Genomic DNA, 17,647 nt, shown 5'->3' with positions numbered 1-17,647 from the left:
GCAATCAATGTGTTGAACTAGTAGGGGTGTATCACGAACATTTACCGGATTCAGGAAGCAACTGTGATTACTGCTCTTTAATTCTCGGAGAGAAGGTAATGAAAATAAGAGACAATAGCCAATTATACAATAGGTTCATAAATTGGTATGAAGTGACCACCAAGCAGTAAATAAATCAAATGAGTACTCATCTTTATTTTGATGTAAATGCCTAAGATGTCAAATTAATTAATTAATTAATTTTGAGATGGAGTCTTACTCTGTCACCAAGCTGGAATGCAGTGGCACAGTCTTGGTTCACTGCAACCTCCGACTCCCTGGTTCAAGCAATTCTCCTGCCTCAGCCTCTCGAGTAGCTGGGATTACAGGCATGTGCCATCACGCCCAGCTAATTTTTGTATTTTTAGTAGAGATGGGGTTTCACCATGTTGGCTAGGATGGTCTCCATCTCCTGACCTCCTGATCCGCCCACCTCGGCCCACGTTGGGATTACAGGCGTGGGCCACCGCGCCCGGCCTAAAATGTCAAATTTAACACGTAAAAAAGGTTACCTGTTTGTTCCATGCCCTAAATCTGCTCTTCCTCACCTCAACTTATGAGACCAATCTGTCCAGTTAGTTGCCCAGGACACAAAGATAGGTGTCCTTAATTCCTTTGCTTTCCCTCAATGCCTATCACCCCATCCACAATCCAATCTACCACCAGTTATTTTCAGTTCTATCTCCAGAACAGCCCACATCTGAGTATTCCACTTTCATTGGTGTCACCCCAGTTCATGCTACTGTAATTTCTCACCTAGGTTTTTATAATATTGTCTTAATTGATCTCCTTACTCCCTACTTGTCCACCTACAAACTAATTCTTCATGCAGCTATGACTTAAATATATATCATATTATATCTCTCCCCTACTTAAAATCCATACTCTTTATCGTGGTCTAGAACAAGGGCCCCCCATGGACTGACACCGTCCATCACCTGTTAGGAACCGGGTTGCATAGCGGGAGGTGAGCGGCCAGCGAGTGAGTGAAGCTTCATATGTATTTACAGCCGCTCCTCACTGCTCACATTACTGCCTGAGTTCTGCCTCCTGTCAGATCAGTGGCAGCATTAGATTCTCACAGGAGCACAAACCCTATTGTGAACTGCGCATGCAAGGGATCTAGGTTGCGTGCTCCTTATGAGATTCTAATGCCTGATGATCTGTCACTGTCTCCCATCACCCCTAGATGGGATCATCCAGTTGCAGGAAAACAAGCTCAGGGCTCCCACTGATTCTACATTACAGTGACTTGTGTAATTATTTCATTAAATACTGCAATGTAATAATAATAGAAATAAAGTACACAGGCTGGGTGCGGTGGCTCACGCTTGTAATCCCAGCACTTTGGGAGGCCGAGGCGGGCGGATCATGAGGTCAGGAGATCGAGACCACAGTGAAACCCCATCTCTACTAAAAAAATACAAAAAATTAGCCGGGCGTGGTGGCAGGCGCCTGTGGTCCCAGCTACTCGGAGAGGCTGAGGCAGGAGAATGGTGTGAACCCGGGAGGTGGAGCTTGCACTGAGCCGAGATTGCGCCACTGCACTCCAGCCTGGGCGACAGAGCGAGACTCCGTCTTAAAAAAAAAAAAAAAAAAAAGAAAAAAAAAAAAAAGAAATAAAGTACACAATAAATGTAATGCACTTCAATCATCCTCAAACCTCCCCAACCCCTGGTCTGTGGAAAAACTGTCTTCCATGAAACTGGTCCCTGGTGCTGGTGCCAAAAAGGTTGGGGACCACTAGTCTAGAAGGCCAAGATGACTTGGACCCTGCGTCTCTCTCCAAAATCATCTTGTCTCACTCTTTCCTCACTCCAGTTACACATGCTTTTTAGTTCTTCAAACATGCAGAGCTTGTTCCCAATTCAGGGCTGCTGCATGGAGGACTTTTCTCCAAGATTCTCACAGGGCTGACTTCTTTTCATCAATCACATCTCAGATCAAAAGTCACCTCCTCAGAAAGGTCTTCCTTGACTATCCTATCTACTAGTGGTCTCCTCCACCCTTTACTCTTTCACCTTACTCAGTTTTATTTTCTTCCTGGCACTGAAATTCTTTTATGTACATATTATGTTAAAGAGACCACTGTGTACATGCCATAATTATAGGGATTTTGTTTATCTTGTTAAATGTTCTATCTTTAGCAAGAACAGCCCCTGGCATGTAGAAGGTACTCAATAAATATTTGTTGAATGAATGAGTATTTTAGGCTGAACGCTGGAGCAGTCTTTCTCAAACATTAAAATCCATGCTTCCTAACATCACTCTTTTTTTGTGTAGCTCTACAAGCCAAGAAAAATCTCATCAGCTTGTATTTTCTGTAGTTCCTATCAATATAAAGAAATAAAATAGAAAACATAGAAAGGATATGTTCTTACCAATACATACACCTCACTGGAAATTCTGATAAGTCCTTCTAGGAAAGGTCTGCGTATCTCTACTCTTCCACTCTTAACCTTTGCCCTCACAAATTCTGCTCGCCCTTGCAGCAACGCCGTTATCTTAGGATCTACTTATAAACATACAGTATACTTAAAATACTTAATATACTTTATCCTTATGGTTAACATTTCTAGTTGCCAGTGTGCATCAGCTGTATCCACAGATGCCTCTGACAGGTCCCAGGCAAAGGTCTTTTTATTTTTTATTTTAACTTGAACAAGATAAAGGAATTAGATAAACAGAGAAGGAAATTAAAGAAAGGACAGCAACAGATATATCACAATAAACTGGATAAAGTGAAAGTAAGAAAGAAAATTGGTGAGGAATAGTTATAATTTTCTAGGAAGGCAACAAAAGACACAGACTGCTTATCAGAAACTCAGTAGACTATACGATAAGACAATATCCTTCTGGCCCAGTTAAGTGTATTACCTTCTAAACTGCTACTGATAATTCAGATGATAGAAGTCATAGCTTGAGATATGGGCCATGATCCAGGAGTGTAGCAGGATGACTTAGTGAACAAGTTAGGTGCCCCTAATCCCCAAATTGGCACTGCTTTCTTTGACCTTAAATGACTTGTTTCTTGGCCTGATTTTACCCATTAATAAAATGGGGGCCATGGGGCTGGCAGTAGTAATCAAATTAATATGATATAATAGAAAAAGGACTAGATTGGATGTTAAGAAGATTTGATTTCTAGCACGTTGGCTGAGTGATCTTGGGCAAATCAATTCAACTTATTGATCCTCTGTTACTCAGTGTATGAGATGGGAAAAATAATGCTGATTGCTTTCCTTACAAGGTTATTATGAGAATTAGATGACATAAACTATAAATACTTAATCATTATTAAGTAAACTACGACTGGCTTACAAGTATATAAATAAAACTGTTTTTCTTTGCAATTTAAAAACTAATTTTTGATTTAGATTTTTCTCATCTCCTGTAAACATCCTGGTTGTGTAGGTATACTTTAACTAAATGGAAATTAAGATGCTATTATCTCTAACCGAATACTTTAATATTCCTTTTCTAACTCAGACTTATGATATATCCTCCTGATTTGGTTGTAATACAGAGATAAAGTATACAAATAAGAGTCCTTGTTATGTCCTGTGATACAAACACTACTAAGGGTCATCAGAGTGAATTCAATCAGAAACAGGATTGAGAGACTGAACTTCCAGTTGTTAAACAACCTATAGGCTTTTTCCAAAAAAGACTAAGGAAGGAAATACATATAGCAACAAAGAGTTATGTTTAAAAAAAAAAAAACAAAACAGACATTGGTTCTTTCAGAGTAGTAATAAGATTGGCAAATTTTAAGAAAGCCACAAAATATGGATGATTTAAATTGTGGATCCATGAAGAGAAATACAATAGATCCTTCATTGAAGGTATTTTTAGATGAAGAAGAAGATGGTTTCCTGTTCCACACAGTGGAGGAAACAGCATGTGGTTATTCTAACATTATCCACTAAGGTGGGATAACTGAAGGTGGGAGGAAATTTTGAGGCTGATGACCACAGGCTAACGGACGGGGCCTGACAAGATGAATACCAGAAATGGGTATAATATTTGTTACATTTAGATTAAATGTAATGTGTTCCAACTGAGTGACAGTGGTTTAGTGTGTAGGTTAATGTGATCTACATGTCAAAGATCTGGGGAAGAAAATGTGAGAAAATACCTTAAAGGAGAACAAAAAACCATCAAGAGATGGCCATTTCTGAAACTGTAAAATGTACCACTTAGTTAAAAAATTTTATAAAGTGTAAAAATTTGTCCTTGTTATGCTCTGTGATACAAACACTAAGGGTCATCAGAGTGAATTCAATCAGAAAGAGGATTGAAAGACTGAATTTTCAGTTGTTAAACAACATATTCAAGAATAATAAAGAAAAAAATGGAAAGCAGAAAAATGTAAGGGGAAATGAAAATAAAATAAATGAGATGATCCATTTTCTTTATATTTAAGTTCAACTGTTTATATCTTTGTGTACTATCGTTCATATATCACTTGATTTTAGCTATACGGCTGAGAAGTGTATAGTTTATATTTCAGAGTAAAACTTTTTTGGTTTATTTCTTAAGAAACTAAGAAATAATGTATAAGAGAAAACTTGCGATAGCAAGCAATGATAAAACTTATGCAACGCAACTTCTTGAGCAATTTTTCTTTTATGGATCTAGAAAAAAGTGAGTACTAGTATAATATTAATAATTTTTCTAGATATACAATCATGTCATCTGCAAACAGGGACAATTTGACTTCCTCTTTTCCTAATTGAATACCCTTTATTTCCTTCTCCTGCCTGATTGCTCTGGCCAGAACTTCCAGCACTATGTTGAATAGGAGTGGTGAGAGAGGGCATCCCTGTCTTGTGCCAGTTTTCAGAGGGAATGCTTCCAGTTTTTGCCCATTCAGTATGATATTGGCTGTGGGTTTGTTGTAGATAGCTCTTATTATTTTGAGATACGTCCCATCAATACCTAATTTATTGAGAGTTTTTAGCATGAAGGGTTGTTGAATTTTGTCAAAGGCCTTTTCTGCATCTATTGAGATAATCATGTGGTTTTTGTCTTTGGTTCTGTTTATATGCTGGATTACATTTATTGATTTGCGTATGAGAATCTACAATGAACTCAAACAAATTTACAAGAAAAAAACAAACAACCCCATCAAAAAGTGGGCAGAGGACATGAACAGACACTTCTCAAAGGAAGACATTTATGCAGCCAAAAAACACATGAAGAAATGCTCCTCATCACTGGCCATCAGAGAAATGCAAATCAAAACCACAGTGAGATACCATCTCACACCAGTTAGAATGGCCATCATTAAAAAATCAGGAAACAACAGGTGCTGGAGAGGATGTGGAGAAACAGGAACACTTTTACACTGTTGGTGGGACTGTAAACTAGTTCAACCATTGTGGAAGTCAGTGTGGCGATTCCTCAGGGATCTAGAACTAGAAATACCATTTGACCCAGCCATCCCATTACTGGGTATATACCCAAAGGACTATAAATCATGCTGCTATAAAGACACATGCACACGTATGTTTATTGCGGCACTATTCACAATAGCAAAGAGTTGGAACCAACCCAAATGTCCAACAATGATAGACTGGATTAAGAAAATGTGGCACATATACACCATGGAATACTATGCAGCCATAAAAAATGATGAGTTCGTGTCCTTTGTAGGGACATGGATGAAACTGGAAAACATCATTCTCAGTAAACTATCGCAAGGACAAAAAACCAAACACCGCATGTTCTCACTCATAGGTGGGAATTGAACAATGAGAACTCATGGACACAGGAAAGGGAACATCACGCTCCGGGGACTGTTGTGGGGTGGGGGGAGGGGGGAGGGACAGCATTAGGAGATACACCTAATGCTAAATGACGAATTAATGGGTGCAGGAAATCAACATGGCACATGGATACATATGTAACAAACCTGCACATTGTGCACATGTACCCTAAAACCCTAAAGTATATTAAAAAAAAATAAAATAAAAAAATAAATAAAAAAAAAAAAAAAAAAAAAAAAAATAATAATAATAATAATAATTTTTAGGCCAGGCATGGTGGCTCACGCTTGTAATCCCAGCACTTTGGGAGGCTGAAGCAGGTGGATCACTTGAGGTCAGGAGTTCAAGACCAGCCTGGCCAACATGGTGAAACACCATCTCTACAAAAAATACAAAAAAAGTAGCCGGGTGTGGTGGAGTGGGCCTGTAGTCCCAGCTACTCAGGAGGCTGAGGCAGGAGAATCGCTTGAACCCAGGTAGCAGAGGTTGCAGTGAACTGAGATCGCAACTGTGCCCTAGCCTGGGCAACAGAACAAGGCTTCGTCTCAAAACAAACAGACCAACAAAATAATTAAGTTTAACATTGGAAAACATCTGTGAAAGTGTATTATAGAGGTATAAAGGGTTGTTTCAAAGTGATATAATGACATATACTAAAGTCATAGATTTAAAACAAATTCCTATGGTGTGCATTATAAAACATCTTTTGGTATAAGAAAACAGTAACTTAAAATAAAAAGAAATACTTACCAGGTAAAACATTTAAATAGTTCCTCTCAGCATTCTTAGTCTTATCATCATTTCCTCCATTTTGGTTTCCAGAATCTATTCATAAGACAATGCATTATGAAAGAACATAACAACATATGAGAATATGTTACTATGACCGCTCCCAAAAGAATCACAACAGCAAGAATTCACTAAGGGCATCTATGTGCCAGGCATTCTGCTATATGCTTTACATGGATGATGTCATTTAATTCTTACAAAACCTCTATAACCACAGCCCTGGGAGGTAAGTCCTACTACTATGTCCATTTTATGTATGAGGAGACAGAGGCTTAGATGGGTTAACTAACTTAACCAAGCATGCACAGATAAGTAGTGGAGCCAGGTCTTTAATTCACATACTCAGATTATAAGTCCTATGGTATTACCCATATTAGACATGCCAGTATCCTATTTTTCATCTGGGAGGTTCAGGGCACCAAGTTAACCACATATAAAATAACTTCATTAGATAGTTGTGGTGTGGCCATCTTTATTTTTAGAATCTGAGTCACTGTTGTTGATATAACTTGTTCAGGGCTACAAATAAACGGCTAGTGGGACCAGGAATCACTGTATATTCACCCCATTCCTAAAATTTATTTCTTACCTGACGCTATATACAATTATAACAGATAGGTGAAACTGTTTCAAATGAAACATTTTTTTTTCAGATATTTAACAGTTTTTCTTCTTTTTTGAAGGCACGCTATTTCTTAGAAGAATGTTGGTAAAATAAACATTATGATTGAACATACATTATAAAGACTGAATGCAAATTATTTTACATATATATCTTAATAAAAGAGACATGTAAAGTTTATAAGAATTCCAACAGAACTCACAAATGCAAACTGAATATTAGTCTTCAAAGTAGCTATCTTTAAGAGATTGCATATTTATTCCAATTAAAAGCTATTTTGGAATCTATTTTGGAATGGCCTTTAGCATCAGAAAATCACATGAAAACAGACCTTCAAACAAGTAAACAGCAAGTATCAAAATATTATAGTTTTAAAAGATATCTGAATAAAAGTAACAATATTTTTATCCAGCAACTTTGATAAATTGATTTATAACACTGTACTTTGTAAATGCACATATTTTATAAATCAAGAGTCAGAGAGATAGAAGGCTCTGATGCTAGAATCCATATTTAATGAATTACTGTTTCTAATATAGAGCCACGTGATTTGATAGGCTTTGAATAGATGTCTAATCGTAGCATAGATTATAAGGAACAATAAAGAAGGACTCTAATCTTGTTCACATGGAGTATGAACCAATAGAATCTCTGTTAAGTAAACAAGAGAGAACAGTTCATAGTCCATTTCCCTTTCCATGTTTTCATGGCAATACCTTGTTTAGTAATAGTAAGAAGATGGCTAATTTTATTTTTTTTAAATGTATATAAAATGTACATAAACATTTTTGGCTTTTTATCATGGACCACAGAAATATGAAGATGTTAATATAACAACCAGAGTAAGAAAAATAATGGAACGTCTTAGAACAAGTAATTGCACATCAGGATGTAAACGTGCAGAACACACATGTAGGTGTGCAAAGAAAAAGATGGAGAAGGTATTTTCACAAAGTTCTTCTATAACAACATGCAGCTTTCTTTAAGAAAGTCTTTTATAAACCTACTTGCATCACTGACTCACTGAAACCACAAAGTAGTTGCTTGAACAAGAACAAAATAAAATCATGATATACATGCACTGCCTTAGCCGTATGTGGTTTAAAAACTTCCTGTCATTGTCTGCACACTTTCTCTCATAAATATACTTAGAATCCTCCTCCTCCTTCCACACCTGTCATGATCTCAATCTTCATGCTTTTAGTCACTACTAAGAATAATGTTAAAATGTTTCTGATCACATCACTGCTAGTTTGTATGAGAAGAAGGAAGCTATTTTTACGTAATACGGATATGAGTTCTTTTTGCGAGGGTTGATAAAATAACAATTGGTAGAAGAATAAGAGGGTATACCGAGATTTTCTGAAAGGTTTTGTTAGGATATACCTCTATAGGGATTTTCTAATACTCAGCTGGCTCTGTTATATATAACACATATTGCCACAGCAAAGCCTCAACTGCCTTTAGTGGGAATATAAACCGGTAGAAATACTATAGAGAGTATTGCCAATGCTATGGAAAATCATAAACGTATGTGTCCTTTAACCGGGGAATTTATCTTTAGGAATCTCTTCTGTAGATATGCTTACTGCTCACAAACATGCACAATTATTCATATGCAAGGTTATTTACAATTAATAGGCAGTACTACCTATAATAACAAAACATAAGGAATAGATCAAATGTCTATTAGGAGGAGACTGATTAATAACAGGATATCCTGCAACGGACTACTATGCAACAGCATAAAAGTATGAGGATGGTCTTTATGGACTGACATGAAATGATCTCCAAGATAAATTACTCAGTGAAAAAGGCAGAGTACAGAATAGTGTTATGCAGAAAGCTGCCATTTATGTAAAAAAGGAAAATAAATAAGTACACACATACACTTGCTTATACATCATAAACGTCTGTCTGGAAGGTACATGTGAGATAGCACTGGCTGCCTCTGAAGAGGGAAACTGGATGGCTGGGAAAAGAGTTAGGGACACTTTCACTGTATGCTCTTTTATACAGTTTGAATTGTGAATCTTCAGAATGTTTTACTGATTTAAAAAATGATTACAAACATATAAACCATTTTTTAAAAGTTTATTGAATAGATAAAGAAACTGCAGTGAACCCTAGTCAAGTTATGACTAGAGAGCCACATTCTAGCTACGGGAGAAAGGAAGGAATTCTATTTCTGGGAGAGAGGAAGATGGGAGATGGGAACAAAGACGCTTCAGAAAGGTCTTCCTTATACCAAGCAAAGATGTAATATCTCTCTGCTACTGTACAACAGAAAATATATGCACCTAAAATACTACGATGGTTTCTTTAAACACAACAGGTGCAAACAAAGAAAAGAAAGAAAGAAAAAAGCATTCAAAAGTACCTAACACAGATTTAAAGGTGCAAACAACCCCAGTTTTAAAGCTTACCACATTTTCTTTCCTGGGCACCAATATCAGGTTTTTATAAGAAATAATAAAATACTTGCCAGGTGCAGTGGCTCATGCCTGTAATCCCAGCACTTTGGGAGGCCAAGGTGGGCAGATCACATGAGGCCAGGAGTTTGAGACCAGCCGGGCCAACATGGCAAAACCCCGTCTCTATTAAAAATACAAAAATTAGCCAGGCACAGTGGTACACATCTGTAATCCCAGCTACTCAGGAGGCTGAGGCAGGAGAATTGCTTGAGCCCAGGAGGCAGAGGTTGCAGGGACTGAGATCGCGCCACTGCATTCCAGCCTAGATGACAGTGAGACTCGTGTATGCATTCAAGCCAGACAAGAGGATGTTTGTGATTTTATATCTATGATATATGAAATATAAGGAAAACACAACTTAAAAAATATTTGAAAAGACTATTACCCTAATATTTAGGTCCTAACTAAACAAACCTATGGTACCAATTTAATTTACAAAGAAACCACTTTAAACTTTCATTTTTCAATTAAAAAACAACTGGCTAGCCATATGTAGAAAGCTGAAACTGGATCCCTTCCTTACACCTTATACAAAAATTAATTCAAGATGGATTAAAGACTTAAATGTTACACCTAAAACCATTAAAATCCTACAAGAAAACCTAGGCAATACCATTCAGGACATAGGTGTGGGCAAGGACTTCATGTCTAAAACACCAAAAGCAATGGCAACAAAAGCCAAAATTGACAAATAGAATCTAATTAAACTAAAGAGCTTCTGCACAGCAAAAGAAAATACCATCAGAGTGAACAGGCAATCTACAGAATGGGAGAAAATTTTTGCAACCTACTCATCTGACAAAGGGCTAATATCCAGAATCTACAATGAACTCAAACAAATTTACAAGAAAAAAACAAACAACCCCATCAAAAAGTGGGCGAAGGACATGAACAGACACTTCTCAAAAGAAGACATTTATGCAGCCAAAAAACACATGAAAAAATGCTCATCATCACTGGCCATCAGAGAAATGCAAATCAAAACCACAGTGAGATACCATCTCACACCAGTTAGAATGGCCGTCATTAAAAAGTCAGGAAACAACAGGTGCTGGAGAGGATGTGGAGAAATAGGAACACTTTTACACTGTTGGTGGGACTGTAAACTAGTTCAACCATTGTGGAAGTCAGTGTGGCGATTCCTCAGGGATCTAGAACTAGAAATACCATTTGACCCAGCCATCCCATTACTGGGTATATACCCAAAGGACTATAAATCATGCTGCTATAAAGACACATGCACACGTATGTTTATTGCGGCACTATTCACAATAGCAAAGACTTGGAACCAACCCAAATGTCCAACAACGATAGACTGGATTAAGAAAATGTGGCACATATACACCATGGAATACTATGCAGCCATAAAAAATGATGAGTTCATGTCCTTTGTAGGGACATGGATGAAACTGGAAAACATCATTCTCAGTAAACTATCACAAGGACAAAAAACCAAACACCGCATGTTCTCACTCATAGGTGGGAATTGAACAATGAGAACTCATGGACACAGGAAGGGGCACATCACACTCCAGGGACTGTGTGGGGTGGGGGGTGGGGGGAGGGACAGCATTAGGAGATATACCTAATGCTAAATGATGAGTTAATGGGTGCAGCAAAACAACATGGCACATGGATACATATGTAACAAACCTGCACATTGTGCACATGTACCCTAAAACCTAAAGTATAATAAAAAAAAAAAAAAAAACAAAAAAACAGCTGAATTACTCTGGGATTTGAGCCAGAAATTTTTCTTTTACCTGCCTTCCCTTAATCCTCTTCCTGTGTGTAGATAGAAAGCTTCTGAAGAAAGATGCCACTAACTTTTTCAATAGCTTTAAAAACCATTTCCAGGATGGAGGTTTCTTAAAAAATTAAAAAACAGAACTATCTTATGATCCAGCAACTCCACTTTGGTGTATATATCCAAAGGAAATGAAATTAGTATCTTAAAGACTTCATTTTGGCATTAGTCGCAATAATCAAGATATTAAAAACACACCTAAGTGTACACACATACACAAAAAGACACAGAATGGAATATTATTCAGCCTTAAACAAGAAAATCCTGCCATTTGTAACAACATGGATGGACCTGGAGGACAGTAAGCACCCTGGAGGATGCTGAGTGAAGTAAGCCAGACACAGAAAAACAAATATTACATCATCTCACTTACACAGGGAACCTAAAATAGCTGAACTCACACTGACAGAGTAGAAGGTGCTTACCAGGGCTGGGGTGGGGGGAAATGGGGAGATTTTGGCCAAGGGGTACAAAGTTTCAGCCACACAGATGGTTAAGTTCTGGAAATCTAATGTACGATAATGTCATTATATTTAACAATATTCTAGTGTGTACTTGAAATTCATTAAGAGGACAGATCTTAAGTGTTCCCACCACGGACACAGAAAAGTGGTAACTATCTGAGGTAATAAATATGCTAATTCGTTTGAAGTATTTTACAATATCTGTGCACACTGAATCATCAAATTGTATACCTCAAATATATACAATCTTTAACTGTCAAATACACCTCAATAAATTAAAAATTTTTTTCCTGTAAATTTCCTAAATAGAAAGAATGTTATGTTATGGATAAATATAGAAAAAACAGTCATTCAAGGATATAGTGATTTTTTTAAAAGAAACAAAAATAATTCATTTAACTGACTTCATGCTACTTAAGCCAAAGATATACAAAAAGTGTGTATTTTGTGCTACCTTTTAGTCTACGTTTCCAATCCCCTCTGTAGTAATAATTACGTCCACTTTAAAGATATAGAACTTGGATCAAAATATCACCAACTTTCCACTGAGTGCCTACTTCAAGTATAACTATAGTACTGAAATTTAACAATAGTTTTCACTCAGAACCTTGAAGAAAATCATCCTCTTAAAAAAGAAAACTAGGCACAGAGTCCAAGCTTCTGAAGATCTGGGTATATAACCAAAGGAATAGAAATCATTCTATATAAAGATACGCGCACACACATGTTCCTCGCAGCACTATTCAGAACAGCAAAGATGTGGAATCAACCTGAATGCCCATCAATGATAGACGAGATAAAGAAAATGTGGCACATAGACATCATGGAATACATGGTATAAAAGGGAATGAGATCATATCCTTTGCAGGGACATGCAGCTGGAAACCATTATCCTCAGCAAACTAATGCAGGAACAGAAGACCAAACACCACATGCCCTCACTTATAAATGGGAGCTGAATGATCAGAACACATAGACGCATGGTGGGGAACAACACACACTCGGGCCTGTTAGGAGAAGGGAAGAACATCAGGAAGAATAGCTAACAGACGATGGGCTTAATACCTAGGCGATGGGTTGATCTGTGCAGCAAACCACCATGGCACACATTTACCTATGTAACAAACCTGTGCATCCTGTACATGTACCCTGGAATTTAAAGTAAAAGTTGAAGGAAAAAACCGCAAAAAACCAAAAATACATTTTGATGTTATTTTTAAATTAAAAAAAACTTTAAAAAAATCTTAAATTTTGTTTTTAATTTCCTTCTATCTTCCACCAATATAATTTTCTATATGATCTTAATATTGATCCACATACTATTACAGTGATTACAGACAGAATATAATAAAAGTGAGTTTTACCTACCAAGTGATTCTTTCAACTTACTCCTGCGCTGGGTTCTAGCATAAAGTACCACCTGTTGGACAACTTCTAATTGCTCTTCAATTCGGGGGAAATGGAAGTCAGTGCATTCTTGGCAAACTGTGGCAAAATCTAAGGAACCCAAAACATTTACAAACTTCTAAATGCAAACTATCAAATATTTAGTATTTACTTACAATGAGATTTAGTAGAAACAGAAAATATTACTTATTTTTCTTAATAAGATTTCTTATACTTGTCCTTTAGATAATTATGCCTTAAGTTAGGGCACAGCAATTTTGTTTTGATTAGAAACTTAACCTCTCGATCACTCAAAAGAGTGAATTATATTAACATTTTTTTGTTAATGTAAATCCAGGTCTTCTTTAAATAATACTTTCATCATAATCCACCCCAAAAGGTGCTACAAAATATAAGAAGGTTCTTACATTTATGAGGGGAAATAAATTCTATTTAGGCTTCTTTCAAAAACAAGTATACATTTCATATATTTTATATATTTCCACATTTTATATATTTACAAATTTAGAAATAATCGTAAAAAGTGAGTTGTACTAACAGGGAAGGTAGAATTTTACCTAGCAAATTTAAGAGGTAGATTATTTAAAAAAAAAAAATACATATATATATATAGAGAGAGAGAGAGAGAGACAAATGGATGAGCTAAAAATCACTAAGCCACGATTTGCTTCTAAACTGAAAACATGTGATTGCTCTTTTTGTTTTACCTTGTAATGAGAATTCTATAAAAACATTATTTATAATATAATAGCATTTTAAGAAAAATAAATATCATGAAGCACTCTATCAATGCTACAGTTTGAAATAAAATAACTATGGCTGGGTATGTTTGTTTGGTCTACTTGAATGTCAAGGTGATTAAAATTTTTTTTCATTTTCCCCGTAATTCCTTTCTTCGTAAGAATGGTGTTACAGGGTGAAATTTAACAAAATAAATGTGTATGATGTTAACTTACCTCTTTTAATACCACTATATGAATTAATTCTATTATCTACTAGTAAAACCAGGCCACAGAGAGACGTAGAATAAAGTGACAGAGCTGTTTGGAGCCGATGAAGTTTCACACCACTTCGATGATTTCTTTTATGCTTACAGAAGTCCAGCATATCTGCTCTCAGCAATCTCAAATTATGCATGGTCTTCAACTGGGCTCCTGGGGGTAGGCAATAGTCCAGGAAAGATACTTAAGCAGTTACAAAAAGTCCAGTATAACAGGATGCAAATCTCTATGGCAAGAATCCAGATAAATCTGTTCCACAAAATAATTAAAAATGGGCCTTGCAACTTCCCATTTTAATGACTATTTCAATTTTATCTATCTGCAAAAACCATTATATAAATATACAAAACTTATAGCCAACAAAATATAGTCTTTCTTAAAGTAAAACATAATTTGGAATTAAAAATAACATAGGTACACTCTACTCACATGTTAGGGATTTTTCTATTACAGCATATAAAAAAAGTTGCAGTGGCCAGGCACGGTGACTCATGCCTGTAATCCTAGCACTTTGGGACGCCAAGGTGGGTGGATTGCTTGAGCCCAGGAGTTCAAGACCAGCCTGGGCAACATAGCGAAATCTTGTCTCTATTATTTTAAAAAACTATTAAAAAATAGTTTCAGAAGTTACAATAAGTTATAACTGCAAAAAAAATGAACACACTTACCTAAGTGAATGGTAAAACTTTCTTCTAACTTTCTCTGTTCCTCATAAATCCTTCCAATTGCTTCTACAGATTCTCTGAACTGACTTGGCTGAACTTTAATTTCCTCACTAAAAGTAATAAAATTATTGATATACTTTTATGTTTGTCAAAAACTTTTCTTAAAGGAAAGCTTTATAATGAGAGAAAGCTGAACAGCTGAAAGTCTTGCTTAATTTTTTCCTAAACTCATCCTTAATCCACGGTGACAAGTAAGACAAGTAAGCACCAACAGGTTCTAAAATTTCCACTTGTTCTTTCATTTCCTCACAATAAATAAAGCAGATTACTATTTTCAATCATTATAATGTCAATTAATATATTGCCATTTAACACTTTTAGCAGCTTAAGAGAATGGTTAAATGAAGCGATTAACTTATTACTTTAAAATCACATTATATTTTAAAATATATAATACATCCTACACCAGGGCTAGCCCTAGGCAAAATTAGAAAATAGATGAAGTGATAGCAATAAAAATTTAAAGTCAAATAAAATAGATAATAAAAAAGATGAAGTTCATTTTGATGTATACACACCCTTTACTTTTACCATTTCTTGTTTGTTTTTTACCTCCAACATTCTCCTCCCACTAAACTGCCTTTCTCTTTGCTCTCCTCTTTATAGTTCCTGAAAAGACTTCCACAAAAGAGCAATAATTATATCACTGTTCAATTCAAACAGTGGTATGCTGAAGATGATACAAGTCTGTACGAGTCATCCATTTCCCTGACTAAATTTTTGGGGCTAATCCCAACAGCCCCATTAGACTCAATGACTGACTTCATTAGTAAATACGGTAAATTTAAATCTAGCCAGATAATCTACAACAGGGGACCCCAATTCCCTGTACTGGCCTGTTAGGAACAGGGCCGCACAGCAGGAGGTGAGCAGCAGGCGAGTGAGCATTACCACCTAAGCTCCACCTCCCATCCGATCAGTGGCAGCATTAGGTTCTCACAGGAGCATGAACTGTATTGTGAACTGCGCATGCAAGCGATCTAGGTTGTGTGCTCCTTGTGGGACAGTTTCATCCCCAAACCCTCTCCACCTCTCCTGGAAAAAATTGTCTTCTGTGAAACTGGTCCTTGATGCCAAAAAGGCTCAGAGGACTGCTGATCTACAAAATCATACTTTTCTGGAGTCCATCAAAGATCTGTGATAATAAGGCAACCTAGTAAACTGAATTCCAAACCGTGACATATCCCTCCAAGGACAGACAGGACACATAAAGGAGTTTCATCTTTGTTAGAGCATAGCTGAAATGGGATGCTGTCATACAAGGGGGTAAAAAGAAAGCAGCTAAAATTTTAACAGATTCTTGAAGGCCAAGTGGGCTAGCATATCAAGTTAGAATAGGTCGGAGCCACAGGCACATGAACTTGCAAACTCTTTTCCATTGGCCTCCATCAGGTATTTCCAGAAAAGACTGAGGGCAGGAGACAAGAGAGCCTTCTCAAGGGCATAGGCAAAAATGCTGAGAATCAAGATACACGAGGCTTGACCAAACTGGGAGCTGACAAAGACAACAAAGATGGAGAAGAGTTGAACAAAGTGACCCTCCTGATCCCCAAGTATGAGCCTAGATTCAAGTAACAAGTAACAGGCCTACTGCTGGGAGGCAGGGCAAAAGTATGGAGACAGACTCCTCTGCAGCTCTGGCATGCGAAGACTGCTGGAAGCAAGGGATGGAGCAGAGAGACAGAGAAAAATCCTCCTGGACCCCCAAGTGCCATTCTAAGCACAAAGTAGCACCAGTAGAAAATGAAGCCGGTGGTGCACTGAAAGTACTGACAGACACGAAACCAAACTAGGGTAAAAGACTACACATTGGATAGTGTACACTGCTCGGGTGATGGATGCACCAAAATCTCAGAAATCACCACTCAAGAACGTATTTGTGTAATAAAACACCACCTATTCCCCAAAAACCTACTGAAATAAAAAAATAAAGTTTTTAAAAAAGCCAGAAAGTCTACAAATTATATGAAAGCAAGATCTCTAACAAACTTGCCATGCATTTTCAGATTTCTCCAAGCATTGTCCCAGTGAATAAATAAATAAGCTAATAAATAGAGTCTAATGCTAAGGGAAAAAAAAAGGAAACCAAACTTACTTCAACTGCTAAGATGTGTACAACCTTCACATTAATATTGTTCATTTCTGGACATAAATACTATTAACCTCAGTCTCTTCTAATACCCACAATATCCAGTATTCAGTTAAAAAAAAAGAAAAGAAGAAAAATAGGCTGGGTGTGGTGGCTCATGCCTGTAATCCCAGTACTCTGGGAGGCCAAGGTGGGTGGATCGCGAGGTCAGGAGTTCAAGACCAGCCTGGCCAACATGGTGAAACACTGTCTCTACTAAAAATACAAGAATTAGCCAGGTGTGGTGGCATACGCCCGTAATCCCAGCTACTTAGGAGGCTGAGGCAGGAGAATTGCTTGAACGCAGGAGGTGGAGGTTGCAATGAGCCAAGATCACGGCATTGTAGGCATTGTACTCCAGCCTGGGAGACAGAGAAAGACTCTGTCTCGGGGCGGGGGAGGAGAAGAAAAAAGAAGAGA

General features: G+C 37.0%; 1 protein-coding gene across 4 annotated transcripts in view; it reads right to left on the bottom strand.

The window, feature by feature from the left end:
- The window catches only part of FERRY3 (FERRY endosomal RAB5 effector complex subunit 3), a 56,298-nt gene that overhangs the window by 15,880 nt on the left and 22,771 nt on the right, over window positions 1–17,647 (bottom strand). For 3 of the 4 annotated variants that reach the window (XM_063640812.1, XM_055281051.2, XM_055281052.2), the window contains exons 7-10: window positions 15,043–15,149; window positions 14,330–14,527; window positions 13,335–13,463; window positions 6,561–6,635 (exon numbers count right to left, since the gene is read on the bottom strand). In XM_063640812.1, coding sequence (XP_063496882.1) covers window positions 6,561–6,635; window positions 13,335–13,463; window positions 14,330–14,527; window positions 15,043–15,149 — 509 coding nt within the window. The remainder of the gene's footprint in view (window positions 1–6,560; window positions 6,636–13,334; window positions 13,464–14,329; window positions 14,528–15,042; window positions 15,150–17,647) is intronic. The other variant, XM_055281055.2, reaches the window with a different exon arrangement.

The sequence above is a fragment of the Symphalangus syndactylus genome, chromosome 5, assembly GCF_028878055.3.
Source record: "Symphalangus syndactylus isolate Jambi chromosome 5, NHGRI_mSymSyn1-v2.1_pri, whole genome shotgun sequence".
In the NCBI taxonomy this organism is placed as follows: Eukaryota; Metazoa; Chordata; class Mammalia; order Primates; family Hylobatidae; genus Symphalangus; species Symphalangus syndactylus.
Note: the sequence above shows the minus strand (reverse complement) of the source record. Positions and strands in the feature narration are given on the sequence as shown.